This window comes from Ambystoma mexicanum, chromosome 11 (assembly GCF_040938575.1).
Source record: "Ambystoma mexicanum isolate Mex_15411 chromosome 11, UKY_AmexF1_1, whole genome shotgun sequence".
NCBI classification, from domain to species: Eukaryota; Metazoa; Chordata; class Amphibia; order Caudata; family Ambystomatidae; genus Ambystoma; species Ambystoma mexicanum.
In genome coordinates this window covers 411,449,230-411,465,829 of record NC_090934.1, presented here as the reverse complement: position 1 = coordinate 411,465,829, position 16,600 = coordinate 411,449,230, and the positions used below count along the sequence as shown (strand labels likewise).

Genomic DNA, 16,600 nt, shown 5'->3' with positions numbered 1-16,600 from the left:
CAGCTGTGGTGATTACTGTCATAGATGTGGAATACATCGTCAGAACATCCCATCGAAAGAACGTTACCAGGTAAGAAAGTAACTTGTTCTTCTGTGTGTAAGCTTGAGTGACTTGCGTACTTAATACTTTTCGTGGTTTATCTCTGGCCATCAGTTTCTTTCCATAAATTATTTATGAGAAAGATACATGGTGGCTTTCTAGGTATCGCTTTTTTTGACACTTCTAGTGGAAATATGCAGCAATGAAGATCTGTTAGCGATTGGAACACCATTTTGACATCCAATATTGATAATTATTTTTGAATTATAACATTTTTATCATGCAACTGGACATTTGTATTAAGAATAGGATGAAGATTTCCTATAGTCTGAAGGAAGACATCTTGAGAGCTGCACGTACCCACAAAGAATTTACGATCAATGGAGGGCGGATTCAACCATACCAAGACCTAGCGTTAGTCACCCTACACAAGAGGAAGCTCATGCAACCGATCACAAAAGCGCTACAAGCCAAACAAATTGCATATAGATGGACAGTCCCATTTGGACTAACCTTCTCCTGGAAAGAGAAACAAAGGAGGATCAGTACATGCGAGGAAGGCCTCTCGCTACTACAAATTGAGGGAGAACAAAGTCAAACCGAAACCAGCCCACAAAATAGCGCGCCTAGCACCAAAACAACCAATGGGAATGGTCATCCGAAAAGAAAAGGACTAACAGAGAAAAGAGACTAGCAGGCCCCTTCAAATATCACGAGCGAGACACCCTGAAGAAGACACTAAATAAAGAAGCGACTGGAAGAGAAACTGAGGAAACACCTGACCACAGCAGGTGGGCCCCTTAAAAATAGCCCCAACCAGCATGGAGGAAGGGAAAAAAGGCACATATTGGAACCAAAACCGGGAATGATACATTCCCGACGTAGAGAAGAATGGGGGGGGCAACCCACAATGGGTGTGGGTTGGGAGGGGAAACTCGAATCGCCTGCACTGAACACCCCAGTAGAGGGGAGAGGGAGGGGAGGAAGGGAGGAGGGGGGAAACCTGGCCAAACAGAGACAGAGGTGCATAAAGAGGGGACCGGGTCCGGAAGAAAAGGCCCAACGCACAAAAATGGAGGAAACAACAATCAACAAAGCGGAAGAGGGAGATAACTCCCCAAAGAAACACTAAAAGACAGAAGCAACAAGCATATCTCATACAACAATGGCAGATACATTGCTAGTCTCACTAAATGTACAAGGGCTGAACTCACGCAGGAAACACTGAGCGATCCTCAACGGGCTCGAGAAGATGCTTGCAACAGTAGTGATCCTGCAAGAAACCCACCTCCTGAAAGCGGATGACAAAAGGATGCGAAACAAGGCCTTTCCACAACAATATTTCGCCTCCAGCGGTTCGAAATCAAAAGGGGTTGCAATACTGCTGGCTAAAGAATTGAACTTCCGAAAGCAACAACTGATTAGCGATACAGAAGGGAGATACCTGGGAATCAAGGGAAAGATTAAGGGGAAGACCTACACAAGGCTGGCGATATACGCACCTAACGACAGACAAGTTCGATACATCACAGAACTCCTATTGAAATTAGGGAGCTGGTGCAAAGGCCAGACAATCATAGGAGGGAATTTCAACTGCGTAATGGACCCTAACCTCGACAAAACTCTGCCCCTTATGACGGTCGACCAAAGAAACAGACAGGCGTTGGGGAAGTTCCTCAGAGACCTAGAAGTAATCGGGACCTGGCGCGTCTTCCAAGGAGACACGAGAGAATACACTCACTATTCTGCAATACACAGAGGGTACTCCAGGATATACATGATCCTGGTCTCGGCAACTCTAATCCCCCAAATGACAAACGTGGAAATCGGGGCACAATACCTTACAGATCATGCCCCAGTATTAATCAGCCTGGAAATAGACAGAGAAAAAAAAACAATGCCCGCCGTGGAGACTCAACGACCTGATCCTGCGCGACTTGGCGCTTAGAACGCACATGGAAGAAACTATAAATGCTCGTTTTAGAGAGAACGACAACAGGCGAGGTTGATTGGAAAATAGTCTGGGTTGCAGGGAAGGCCGTAATCGGGGGAGAATTCATGGCCCAGGCAGCGGTATACTGTAGGGAACGAGCTATACTAACCCGGAATATTGCACTAGCACTAAAAGACGCAGAGAAGAACCACAAATCCCGACAAACACAGAAATCGTGGCGAGAGCTAAAGAAAGTCTGTGCCCAACTGGAAGGTCACACCACTGACAAGGTAGCGCAGACGTTGCTTAACACCAAGCAATCGTATTATGTCCATGGAGGATAGGCAAATACATTCTTAGCGGCCAAATTAAACAAACAGAAAACCCGGAATTATATAGTTGGCCTAAGAAATGAAGAAGGGGATGTGATCAAAAAAAAAAAGAAAAACTGGAGATAATGGTCCGATTCCACAAAGAACTCCTACAGGGAGCAAACCTAAATGCAACAGACCAGAAATCCAATCTACGGGCTACTCATCTACCCCAAATCTCGGACAAAGACATCGAAATCCTGGCGAGACAGTTCACAGCCCAAGAAATTAATGAAGCCGTCTCTTCACCACCAAGGAACAAGGCCCCGGGCCTGGACGGCTTCGCAAATGGGTACTACAAAAATTTCAAAAGCAACTACTGGGCCCCCTCACCCGACTCTTCAACACAGAGACACCGGATTGATCTCCCCAGATATGGCAAGATTCTTAACAATCCTGACTCTGAAACCAAACAAGGATCCCAACGAATGCTCAAGTTACCGCCCGATAGCACTCCTAAATACAGACGCAAAACTATATGCAAATATACTAGTGAATAGGCTATCGCAGGTCCTCCCAGACATCATTTACGAGGATCAAGCAGGGTTTGTCAGGGAAAGACACGCCCAAGATAACGTCAGAAGAGCCATAGATGTAATCGAATGGGGGAGACGCACACATTAGAAATTCGCGATAGCGGCCCTAGACACTACACGCGCCTTCGACAGCCTGGACTGGGACTACCTGCAGATGGTCCTGGAGAAATTTGGGTGTGGGACACAGTTCAGCAAGATGATCCTCGCAAACTTTCAGCGCCCATCTACATCATTTCGGATAAATGGCTGCAACTCAAAACAAGTGGATATAAGGAGAGGTACGTCCCAGGGCTGCCCCCTATCCCCACTAATATTTGCAAAGGCTATGGAACCATTAGCAGCGCAATACAGGGAAGACCCCGATATAAAAGGAGTGCAAATCAAGGAGACCTCACATAAAATGGCATTATATTCTGATGATGTGATGCTCTATATGGGAGACACTACGAATACATTACAGAGAGCCGTAGCGACATTGGAAGAATTTGCCACCATATCCAGGTTTACAATCAACTACAATAATCAAAAGCACTGAACATAACGGAGGACACAAATATAATAAACAGCATGAAGCAAAGATTCCCTCTGAAATGGGAGAAAAACACTCTAGAATACCTGGGAGTACACCTGGCAAAGAAATTCGAGGACCTATACAGGGTAAACATCCCCCCTCTTTGAAAACAACTAAAAGCGGACCTGCTGAGATGGAATAACCAGGAACTATCGTGGTTTGCCAGAATAGCAGCAGTAAAAATTACCCTTCTCCCCCGCCTACTATACGTGACCAGTTCAATACCCGCCGAGATCCCGCCACAGTTAATCAGAGAACTCCAAAACGCAGTATATAGCTTCATATGGGCGAAAAAGAGACCCAGAATACAGAGACGCATACTGACTTGTCACCCGCTCCTGGGATGCCTGGGGGTCCCCGATCTGGGCAGATACATCATGGCAGCACACTTGGCCCCCATACTCCAATGGGCTAAACCAGCCGACACCAAAGGATGGAGAAGCATAGAACAAACATCCACACAGATCCCAATACTGCGCTGCTGGCACTGAACCCCAAGGCCCGCAAATCCGAAGGGAAATTACTAGGAGCCACTAAAACAGCCCTGAGTAGCAGGGACAGAGCCATGCAAATAAAAACGAGGGCTGGGCCCATTATTCCCAATAGCACACAACATCGACTTCACCCTAGGCATGAAGAAGACATTTTGGAAGGGATGGAAGGGCGCAGACACCCTGACACTGCAGGACATGTACCAAAACGGTAACCCAATCCCCTTCTTAGAATGGAAAAAGAAATTTGATCTGGGGGGAAAACAAAAGGTTCAGATACATGCAAGTACGACACTGGATCTCCCACTCGTCAGTGAAAAGGGCGGGAACAAGAGCCCCAACAGGCCTGGAACTAACAATGCAAGAGGGGGAACCAAATAGGGGGATATCAAGAATCTACAGATTGCCTGATGGGGCACAACCAACGGACAACCTAATATATAAAGAGAACTGGGAAAAAAATGTAGGAGAGTCGATAACAAAAAGAGAGTGGGACCAGATATGGACAAGAGCCCATAGATCCTCCAAATGTACAGCAATTAAAGAAGCTGCAAATAAATTATGCTACAGATGGTACATGTCCCCCACAGATTACACAAAATAAACCCAGAGTATCCCCCAAACTGCTGAAGACAATATGGAGGGAGAGGAGATCTATTCCACATGTGGTGGTCATGCCCCAGGGCAATATCCTATTGGAAGGAGATACTGGGACACATCAAAGACATTACTGACAGGGACGTGCCACTCTCACCTAAGGTGATCCTGTTGGGAGCGGTGGCAGAGGGATTATACGCAGCATCGGGGCACATGGCCACCTTAATAACACACTTATTATCAGCAGCGCGAATGACACTGGCACAACGGTGGAAAACACTAGGGGGCCCAACAACACCATGGTGGTGGGTGAAAATATGGGGAGTAATGGCAATGGAGAAGGTAACTGCCATAAGAACAGGGAAATACCAGAGATAGTTGTCCACATGGTGCCCTTTTAGAGACTTTGTTGGAGACAGGGAAGCTCATTTTTATAAACCACGGACCCTTAGAAATATATCGATCACCTGGCAATCCAGAACAGGGAGAGAGACAGCACGACGAGAAAACCAGAAGGAGACAGCAAAGGACTCAAGAACCCAGCAAGCATGGCCACGGGGGGGGGAGGGGAGGCAGGGGTTTAGGGGAGGGAAGACCTAAGGGGGCAAAATAAAACAAGAAAAGGGGAAAACCCCGGCGATAAAGGACAATATACGATATAGCAACAAGAGTAAATATGACTATATTGTAAGAAATGTTAAGTTGCACTTACTAAGTCTGGAATACTGTATTGCCGAAGGAAAAATAAATATGTTTAAAAAGGATAAAAAATAAAATAAAAAATAAAAAGAATAGTATGAAGATTAAATAATTGTAAATGTGGTTTGGGTGGGTGGTTTTTTTTCTTGTGCAGAAGGGTTTATTTTAAACTGCAATGGCACCAACATAAAATAATACAAAATAATTGCCACATCTTGATGCATTATAAAAGTTTACCATAACCTACTGTAATGCACTCTTTTTCCACAAGAACATTGCCTGACAACACAACTTCGAACTAGATTTTAAAATTGAAGTAGGCTCATCCCTGGTGCTTAGTCATGCTGTGTTCCCTTACATTTCCCAAAGGCTGTCACCAGCTATTGTTTCCTCAAAGACAGCTTTGCAAGGTTTGCCATGTAGGCATAACAAGGCATATGTACACGGAACTCGAGGGGATCCGGGTCCTCTTCCATATCAGAGTGCTTGTATGCTCCACCGTAGGTTTTGCTGTACTTTTCTTGTCTCCTCACACCTTTTCGCTTTTTCTTCAGTGAGGATGCAGAAACAAACTCGAACTGCAGTGAGGGGCACAGTGTCTCACCCAGCAAGCCACCAGATGTCCTCTTTGTTCGAAAGGTGGGGGCCTTCGTTGACAAAGCATCACCTCAGGTAAAGGATGGTGTGAAACAAAGGTTCAGATCCAAAACTGCTATGGATTGTGAGAAAATGCTGTGGAGGATTCTTGCCTGAATGAAAATAAAATTAGGGATTGGTTTTCATAAACCTGGGTTTGGGGACGAGAGCTTCAAAATGCAATATTGTGGAATTTTGTTGTGAACATTTCCCAGATATCACCAGATGCTGTTATTTTTGTGACCTGTATTTCATTTTGATAAATTGAACAAGAAAGAAGTACTTCAAAAACCACCTTCTTACCCATTTTCTTGTAAAAATGTTTTACTGTTATGGGTTTTTCGTTAATGTTCCTAAACACTGAACATCTCAATCTGCATGCAGGTTCTTGGAACACTTTAAAAGGGTGAACATTCTCTTTTCATGGCATCCAAATATACATTATTTCTGACTTGTTTTCAATCAAAATGTTCAGTAGGCTTTGTGAAAGGGCAATGCAATGTATTTCAAATATCCAATTCCCCTTTAATCGGACACTGAAAAAATTGAAAAAGGAATTGGCAGAAAGGCAGCCATGTAGATCACCGACAGTGTTGAGGCAGACAGCCTGCTCTTGCTTGCATTCTTTGATGCATCACTGGCTGATGGAGCTCAGTTTCTTTTTCCAGTTTCAAAGTTAGCATCTCTGAATGCCTCGCCTGGGCTTATCAGCTTATCTTTCCCTTACAGACATTGTTGTTTGTGTATATATATGTTGTTTCTGTATATATATATATATACATATATATATGCATTCACTCAACAATATTTGGCTTGTTCTTGCTTTTTAAAGCACATTTTGAAGAGTTAAGTGTGTAAGCTACAGAGTCCTCCTTTTCCGACTTAGGGAGTACTCTGAACGTTTTGCTTGTCTCTTTTGCAGCATGACCATTTTTCCTCTTCAGGTCTCACTGAGGATGTGGCCCTGTGAAGTTACTGGTCTCCTTGGGTTGCTTAGAGAGGTGGGGCTATTGGCAAGTTGGGCCGTCCCTAGGCAAGTAACCTGGCCAAGACCGTTGTTCTGGTTGTTGGCAGTGTACATTAAGATGGTGGCAGCACAAGTTCTAGACATTTTCACCCGGAGGGTGGCTCTAAAATTGAGTCTTTAATTGTTTAGCATCATACTTTTATCGGCCGCTGTGGTTCGATTGAAACTGGGAATTACCGTATTAGGGTAATTTCTGATGTGAGCTCCGGCTAAGTACTCACAAAGGTGTTGTGTGACTCTGCCTCATTGTACCTTGGGGTGGATCTCCCATATTTCTCTGGAATCCACATCCCCCAAAGTCTGCCCATGCAGATGCCTGCAAAGGTTTGTATGTAGTCCTGATGGGCTGACCACCAAATGTTTGAATCGTGGATGAGAGTAGGTTTGGAGGATTGGGTCACACAATATCCTCGATTGAAGCTTATAAATTGACACTCCGCAACAGTACAGAGTAGTTTTCCTGAGATTTGATGCTAAGGCATCAGGAGGATGGACTTGCCAGAGGATGTGCTGGGTCTTCAGGTTGTGAGTTGATGGGCAATCCCCACTGGTTGTTTCTTCATTCCTCTGAAGACCTCCGACAGTTGGAGGGGCACCCAGGTTTGGTCCCATGACAAAGAAAGGTCATGTATGGCTTGCATTGACCCAGGCACTGTTAGGAGGCACTTGTCAGGTCATCAGAAAGATTTTGGGCTTCCAGCAGGCTTGTCTAATGCTGTAGGGTAGCACAGCAGATTTCCACCATCCCAGCAGACCCATGAGGATGTCCATGATGCTGGTCGGCCAGATAGAAGTCTTTTCAAAGAAGCAAAGCTGCATCTGGGCCTTGTAGAGAAAATGCAAAGGTGCACGCTCTGACGACTGAAAGCAGGAAATGGTCCTTGAGCAGGACAGGTGACTGGTTGGTCCCACCAGTCAAAGGGAGGAAGACACCTAACAGAGGTCTTCCCTGTCAAACAGAATATGAGGTTCATCACACAGCCAGTGCTGGTTCCTGCAGCTGTCCTTCGGTGTCCCTCAGACGCCACCTTCTTCGGTTCTCCTAAGCTCAAGTGTCGACTTGGTTTCTGGGTCCAGCTCAACTCCTTATGTCCATGACTTGTGCTGGGAGCCACATAGTACTCCAATAAGGACACCTGGAACATTGAAACATGTCCAGTAGTTGACAGCCAGCTTTCCAGAATATGCCCAGCAACAACCAAGTGCTGGAATGTGGATTTGGTGCATGGAGCTCCCCTCCCACTCCTGCCAGCTCTCACACACACACAGCTGAACCTCTAGTAGTAGATCTGACCCCTACCAGAAAAACACTTTTGGTATTACCAGCACAGTAATACCGTCGAAATCCCCCATGGAGTCCTCTGGGACTCCATAGAATGGGAATTTCCATTCAAACCGGCACTTGTAATCTGACAGTAATACTGACAGACAAGTGCCGATAACGGTATTGGCATTTTCTGGTATCGCACCAGAATTACCAGCAGACTTATGAGGACCAATGCGTTTCTAGTGGATTTCGCCCTGCCTCAGATTCCGCATCTATAGTATGCATATCTTAGCGCAGCTGTTCCCATGGAACGTTTCCACCAGCAGAGGATACCACACAGCTCTGTGTCGGGTCCGTCCAACACCTCTATGCCGAAAATTACATCGGGTCAGTATAAGTACCTATGGCACGCCCCATGACTTCAGTTTCTTTTCTTTGCGCACACTGCTTGCTAATCATGAACGTGCTTGTCAAGCTTTTCCAAGTAATTCACCATGTCGGAGAACCTTGGTTTCAAGCCATGAGCAGACTGCGGTAGGCAGATGTCTGTCACCAAACCGCATTTGCTTGTACTGTCAGGATTAAGAACACAGCGTCCAGGACTACAGGCCGTGTCAGTTGATGCACCCAAAGGCCCTGAGGGAGCGGGCGGCAAAATTGTTCAGCTTCATCTTCAAGGAGAAGGTTCCTCTGTCGAGGTTGCATGGCACGGATTGTTGTTCTGAAGATAGAACGGCTCTGCTTGGGAGAGAAGGAGAAGAAGAAAGACAGTGATAGGTCACAATCTCCAAGTGAGCCTTCTCACCGTCACTCTTGTACTCTTACGTCCCGTCCCCTTTCCTCCATACTGCATGGGCGTCCCTTCCAAGGGACGGGAGACGGAACCTTTTTCACCAGAAAAAACATTCCCCATTAAATTTATAGGCGTGTGGGGGTGCAACCCAGGGAGCATGCGCTGCCCTGACACCGCCCTCTGGCGCCACACCCCAGTCCCCTTTTCCGCATTGACGGGAACGGGCCGTATTCACCAGCGCTCCTGGGTTTGGCTTCGGCCATGTAATTCCATTCATGGATACTTCTTATCTTTGTCTTTTTTGTCTTTTTATCATTCAGGTACTCGGTCCTCAGACGTCACGCTCCTCCCCGGCACATGTTGACTTCCACAGGGTTCAGCCGGTGTCCATCCTGCAACGACCTCTTCCCAACTTCAGAACCCCGCACCCTCAGCCTACGTTGCCTTAGCCCAGACCACGGTTAGCAAGCTTGTACACCGTGTGGCTCACTGTCCTCGAAAGCGCTGAAGAACAGACTACCCAGGTGGAGGGAGCTCTTCCAGAAGTCGCCTCCAGAGGATCTCAAGAAAGCCCAAGGTAGGGCTGCTATTCTCCATTGCAACAGGCAAAGGAGACTCCTTCCCAAGGACTCTCCCGCGCGGGAGTGACCGGTCAGGTCCTTATACCAGCAGGTGCACAGAGGCTGCTGCAGCTACCGGCCTTCGGGCCGAGGGATCCTGCCGGTGGTAGTGTTGAGGGACCGGAAGGTTTTCGTACCGGATTGTCATCCGAGGGGCTCCGCCCTTGTACCGGCAATATGGCTGAGGGGCTACGCTCTAGTACCGGCAATACGTCCAAGGGGGTGCCTAAACGCAGCTCTACTGACCCCCAGGTCGAGGGTGTCACACCTACCAGGCCTAGCCCCGAGGAGCAGGGTAGGCCTTGTGATCCACACTAAAGAGTTTTGGAGGTGGGTGGGCCTAGCGAGCCGAGCAACACGTCGCAGGCACGTGGCAGGCAGCTCGACAAGATGGCCACCGCGCGAGACAGAGGCACCCGTCGGACGCCATTCAGCGAAGAACGAGTGTCAAGGTGGGACTGGCCTCAACCAGGTACGTGGCCTACAGCCTATCCCTCTTATGCGCTGCGCAGCTTCCCACTGCGTCCATATGGGCAGGGAATGCAGCGGCTCTAGCAGCGCCCGTCTACCCCGTCAGTACCCCATGCCACTTCTACAGCCAGTGAATAGGGGTTCTTTGAGAAGTTCTTCAGCCTCATGAAGTCACCTTGTATGGGGGTTATCCTCATTGATGCCATCAAGGAAGTCCTCCCGACTATCCTAGCGGCACCACAAGCGCCTCCACCCGCGGCCCTGGTGCAGCCGCTGGTCCCGGCTCCCCAGCAGACTCCTCAGGCGGTTCCATACCAGCCTCCGCCGCCTCCTCAGCCCCCAGCTGCGGTTCCTGTGCCCCAGCCTCTGGCTCCAACTACTCCTCTACCTCCGCAGGATCCTCCTGATCCACAGGACACAGACGACGAGGAGGATCCGGACACGCCCTCCTCAGCCAGGGCCTTCAACGAATGTCCTGCTGGGCTGGCAGAATACCTGGCCACACCCCAGTCCGAGGTTGAGCAGCCGGCAGAGGGGGTTCTGGCTGAAGTCCTCACGCGACGCCCCTCTGCCAATACAGGGATTCCTCTGCAGACCGATGTAGTCTCCCTGGCCAAGAAGGGTTGGCTTAAGCCCCACTCAGCCCAGTCAGTCAGTCGACGCCAGGACGCCAAGTACGGACAGATGGAGGGGGATACACTCTTGCTCTCGGTCCATCCTCAGCCACACTCCTCGGTTATCGCTGCAGCATCACTATACTCCAAGCCTCAGTTGTCCTCAGCCTCCTCCTCTGCGGTGCTGCTAGGCATGGAGGAGAAGATCTTGGAGGCATCCAGCAAGAAACTCTATTCCAACTCGTCCTTGCCTCTTCGTCAGGCCAACGCAGATGCCGTGCTGGCGGCCGCTAACCAAAGGTTATGGCGGGAAATTGTGGACTTCCTCCCGGAACTCCATACGCAGAGCCAATCACGTTTTAAGGTGGCCCATATTGACACCTCTGGCCATGCCATCTGTCTCACCACGGGCATGAGAAGGACAAACTGGGTCCGGGTGACGAAATTCAACCCTGACGTCCAGGAATGCATATTCGATCTGCCGTTCGAGGGGGGGGGCCTCTTCCACTCCACCACGAACGAGGAGCTGGACAAGAAGAAAAACAGCTTACAAATGGCCAAATCTTTATCCATCTCGACAAAGACCACGCCCAAGTCGTACACCCAGTCACAGCAGCGCTCTGACAGGGGGTGTACGTATGGAGGGTTACACGGCTTCCAGGAACGGAGATCCGGGCAGACGGACCGCTTGCCATCTCAGAAACGGCGCAAGCAACAAAAGGGGCGGGGGAGTAAGGGCTTTTTTCAGTCCCCGTCCTCCGCGACAGCCTCAGAGGGAAAGAAGGCATGACACGCCCCTTCGGGTCCATGTGTCTCCAGTGGGGGGCAGGCTTGCTCTCCACGCACATTTCTAGCACCAGTGTTTCACAGATCCCTGGATCCTCTCCGTAGTATCCACAGAGAACCGCCTCTCTATCCCAGCCTCTCCTCCCTCCCCCCTCCACTCCCACAGGTTGGGACAGCAACGCTTTTGCCAGAGATCTGGTCGCTCATAGAGAGCCAGGCAGTGGAAGAAGTCCCAGCCTCCCAGCGAGGCTTGGGCTTTTACGCCAGGATTTTCGCCATTCAGAAGAAGAACCAGACGGGCCTGAGAGTTGTGCTGGACCTTTCCACCCTCAACCTCTCCTTACCCCTGCAAAAATTAAAGATGGTTACGCCAGCTTTTATAGCAGAGACATTGTGCAAGGGAGACTGGCTGTGTTCCCTGGATCTGAAGGATGAGTACCTACACATCCCGATTTGGCAGCCCCATAATTGTTTCTTATGGTTCAGGATCATGGGCTACCATTTTCAATACAAGGTCCTCCCTTTTATCCTCAACTTGGCCCCCGGGTCTTTACCAGGCTCATGAATACGGTGGCGGCCCTCCTCAGAGCGCAGGGTCTCCACATCTACCCTTACCTCGACGATTGGCTTGTCAGGGCTACATCTCCGGAAGCAGTTCACCACTCTTCCCATGCCCTTTTGAACACAATGCATGATCTGGGCTTCTCGCTCAATCTCAAGAAGTCACAGCTGCAGCCCGCGCAGACACTGACATTCATGGGCCTCATCTGGGACACGTGCTCCGAGAAGGTATTTCCGTCGGAGGACAAGATCTCGGCCATCAAGAGGGCCACCACCCACTTCCTCAGCAGAGAGGTGACCTCAGCATGGTGGTACCAATATCACCTGGGTCTATTGGCGGCGGTCCTAGTAACCATCCCGCACATGAGATTGAGGATGAGGAGGATTCAGCTGCACTTCACAGCCTCGTGGAACCAGGAGCGGGGCTCTCAATCCGACATGATCAGTGTTCCTTCATCTCTCCGCCCGGACCTAACATGGTGATTCACGGACTGCAACCTACGGACGGGCAAGCCCTTTCGGCCACCCACCCTGCAGGCCACCGTCACCACGGATTCCTCGCTCGAGGGCTGGGGAGCCACCCTGGGGGATCTCTCGGTCCACTGCACCTGGACTCGACTGGAGCAGGAATACCACATCAATTGGCTAGAGCTGAATGCCATCTGGCTAGCATGCTTCTGTGCAGAAGCCTGCGAAAAAAGACGGCGAACAAAGGGACCAAACACGAAAAAGACATTTAGAAAAAGAAATGGTGAATAAACCCAGCCGGAACCGTAATAAAATATAGATGGTCAAGCGGTTTTATGTTTGAGGCTAATATAATAGCCTAAAACAATACCAAGGTTATTTAAGATAACCGCGGTATAAAAAATAGGGTAGTTACCACTGCCACCAGCCAAGTCTTGATGTAAAGGGAGCGAAACAATGCTCGAAGAGACACAGACAAAAAGGGATAAGAATTCTCCAGCATTGGATCTTTCATGGAATCACATGCTTTGAATATTTTCGGTCATTTTGGGCTGCTTACGCATGCCCCAATAGGACATAGCGGTATAAATTCCCCACCCCCGCAGCTCCCTTCAGATTTCAACCGTCTTCCAAAGTAGTGGGATCACCTTGCGTCTTGTACTATTTTGACTAGGTTGTTTCGTTGTGTTTTTTCCTAATGTCTGGGAAAGCTCTTTTCCGCCCATGCGCTACATCCGGGCTAAGGTAAGTGTATGAAGGAGATGGCCATATGGACTGTATATATTGTCTCCACCCTCACCATTCGGCAGACAAGTGTGACATCTGTAAGGGGTTCTCCCAGAAGACTCTTAAAGACCGAAGTCGGCGGTTGGTGGCCTGGTTAAACGACGGAGCGGGTGAGTACCCCCCTTCAGAGGTAGGCTCAAGTCTCAAAGACAACCCTGTGTCACTGCACTGAAGGTGCTGTGGTACACACAAGAAAAATGAGTCCATGGAGTAGGTGAGGCTGCAGTGCCCAAGCTCACACAAAAAGTAAAAACACACACAGCAAAACACATGTAAGAGTGGGAAAAAAAGGCTCACACTCTTACCAGGTGAAAAAAATAAACCCCAGAAATCCAGCAAAGCTGCTAAGGGACTCATTAGGTAAGGGAAATCAGCCATTTATGAGAATTCTCCCTAACACCAGCACAAGCCGCTTCTGGCCAACATGCACGCCCACGCAGACAGGGCCAATTCCAGCTCCGTGTCCCTTGGCAAGTCATAAGTAGGGCGGCCACTTGGGCCACTCCCTCGGCTTTCTGCAAGCATTACTGTTTGGATGCCGGCTCTAGATCTGATGCGGCCTTCGGACAGGCCGTTCTCAGGAACCTATTTGCTTAAGGAGGGTCTCCTCCACATTGGGGCTACGTTCAGTTGTAATCGCCCATGCAGTAGGGAGGAAAGGGGATGGGACGTAAGAGTAATTATAAGTTACTCACCGTAGTGACTAACGTACGCTTAGTCCTTAGTCCCCTTTCCTCCATATATCCCACCAACCTTCGCCCTAATAATACTGGTGTCATTAGGCAATGTTAAATCTATTGTCGGCGCGTGAATGGGGACTGAGGTGTGGTGTCAGAGGGCCGAGTCAGGGCAGCGCATGCTCCCTGGGCCGCACGCTTCTAAATTTAAAGGGGAAGAAGGTTTTTTCTGGTGAAAAGGGTTCCGCCTCCCGTCCCTTGGAAGGGACGTCCATGCAGTATGGAGGAAAGGGGACTAAGAGTACGTTAGTCACTACGGTGAGTAACTTATAATTTCTCCCTCGAAGAAAAATAGCCACCCTCTAAGGATTCTCCGGAGCGATTGGCGCAAGTACCCTTCTCAGTCCAATCCTCCATGAAGAAGAAATGGTAAAGCTTTTGCCTGAAGGTGCTTGACATCTTCACCATAGCACAAGCGGCTCCAGCCCCGGCACCTGTGGCGTTGGCAGGGGCTCTGCTGACTTCAGCCACGGCACCAATGGGGGTCTCACTGCACCTTCCTGTGACCGGCAAGGTACTCTCAGGCGACCACTCCGCACGGCTACGGGCTTTTGCCTGGTCCAAACTGAGAGCAAGACCACTGGGTTCCAGCAGGTTCCGGCCACAGCACCAGTGTCAAATGCGCTGTGTGCTCCGCAGGAATACGTCCCACTTCCTAATGACGGGTCTATGTCGAAAATGTATGACATTTACAACAAGGAAGGCGACCAGGATCCATTTGGGTTGGAACCCTTAGGTTCTAGGGATGAGAGACACTTCCCCAAGGAGTTCTATGGGAGTGACAATATGATGGACCTGGCAGCTGACCTGCAAGAGGCCAGCTGTCTCGTCCCTTCACTAGAGTTGGACATTCTGTGTTGGGGAGAATTCTCATAAATTCTCATACATGGTTGGTTTCCCTTACCTACTGAGTCCCTCAGCAGCTTTGCTGGATTTCTAGGATTCATTTTTTTCACCTGGTAAGAGTGTGAGCCTTTTTCCCACTCTTACATGTGTTTTGCTTTGTGTGTTTCTACTTTTTGTATGATCTTTGGCACTGGAGCCTCACCTACTTCAGTGCAGTGACACAGGGTTGTCTTTTAGACTTCCCACCGACTCCATTTTCTGGGGCTGACTACTGTCCCCCAGAAAAGGGTAAAGTTGCCATTAACTTTACCTTAGTTACTTTTAACCACAGACCCAGTACACCCCATCTTCCATGGAGTATTGAAAAGTGTTGTTAGGCAGAAACCTGTGCAGTTCCCTTAGGGACCACTGCAAAAGGCTTAAGACTACAGGTGTTGACAGTAAACCCAATTGTAGCAGTCTGTACCACCCAGATTTACCTGGTAGCTGTGGCTGAGCAGCCAAACCTCTCTGAAGAAGAGTTAGACCGTATATAGAGTATACAAGATAGGTACCAAAATACAGTAGCACAAGCAAACACTGACTAGAGCTTTGGTATCAAAGTATATAATTATTTATTTAAAGACACACTTGGAAACACTCCAGCACTATTTTAGTAAGCAAGTTCAAAACAGTCACTATTAATATATATACATCCCTTATTCCTTATTAGACAAGTCTTAGTTAACACCACTTATTTTCAGACAGAGGTGAGCGCTTAACTAAAGATGGCACTCCAATAAGTTATCAAAAAAGGAAGGGAAAAGGCAGAAATTAGGAAAGCACACAACACAATACTTTAGAAACACTCAGCAAGGCAGGAAAGTCAAAGTCTACTTGTGAGCAAAAAGTTCAGAGGCCCGGCTACCTCTTAGAGAGAGTAGAACACCAATGCGCCCAAGATCACACAGTTTAAAAGGCTTGAAAAGTCTTCCAGAGAGTTTAAAAAAGTTCAGTTAGCCAGCCTGGGGCCAACCCCAGTGGTAAGGTGAGGATTTACGAGACACCCCACACAGACCGTTGCGGGGGAGGCCAGGCGGACACAGTACCTTGAAAGTGGAGAGAATCCTCCAGCGGGGGCAGTTGTTCCTGGCAGTGGGTGCAAGTCGCAGCGTCGTCCAGAGGAAGAGCAGATCTCGACGTGGAAGAAAGCTGAAGGCTGTTGCACTGCCAGGGAAGAAACCAGCCGCGGAGTTCTCCGGTTAAAAGGTACTACCCTTTTATTCACGGTAGTGGTAAAACATGGTATCTCGGTTGCTGGGGTGCTTGGCACAGGCAAGGCGGCCACGAGATGATCCGGGAAGGCGAAAAGGCGGGCAAACTGGTTATCCCCACCAGACAAAGGAAGAAGACTCTCTCCGGGATGAAGATCTCCTCTGTCGTTGGAAGAAGTGGTGAGTCGGTTCAGCAGGGCTCCACCGGTGGTGTCGTCGTTGCAGGTCGGCTCAGCTTCTCCCTCTTCATATTCTTTGGTCCTGTGGCGACGTCTGAAGTTCCAGACCCCAAAGCCCTGCTTTTATGCAGAAAACCCCCATTCATCAGTCCTAGCTGTCACTCAAACATGATAAGCGGTGAGCTGGGCAGCTCACCACTGGGCCAATCACACAAGAGTGCGACTTGAGTTGCCGAGGCAACTCAGTCCAGGGTGCCTAAACCCCCCTCCCACACATCACGTAGACCCAGAAAGAGTGGCACCACTTTTGGAGGCTTC

At 49.0% G+C, this 16,600-nt stretch overlaps 1 protein-coding gene across 9 annotated transcripts in view; it reads left to right on the top strand.

Annotated features, from left to right (window-relative positions):
- Positions 1–16,600, top strand: part of ATG13 (autophagy related 13) — a 1,946,514-nt gene that overhangs the window by 1,379,045 nt on the left and 550,869 nt on the right. For all 9 annotated transcript variants that reach the window (XM_069623214.1, XM_069623211.1, XM_069623215.1 and 6 more), the window contains one exon: positions 5,793–5,910. In XM_069623214.1, coding sequence (XP_069479315.1) covers positions 5,793–5,910 — 118 coding nt within the window. The remainder of the gene's footprint in view (positions 1–5,792; positions 5,911–16,600) is intronic.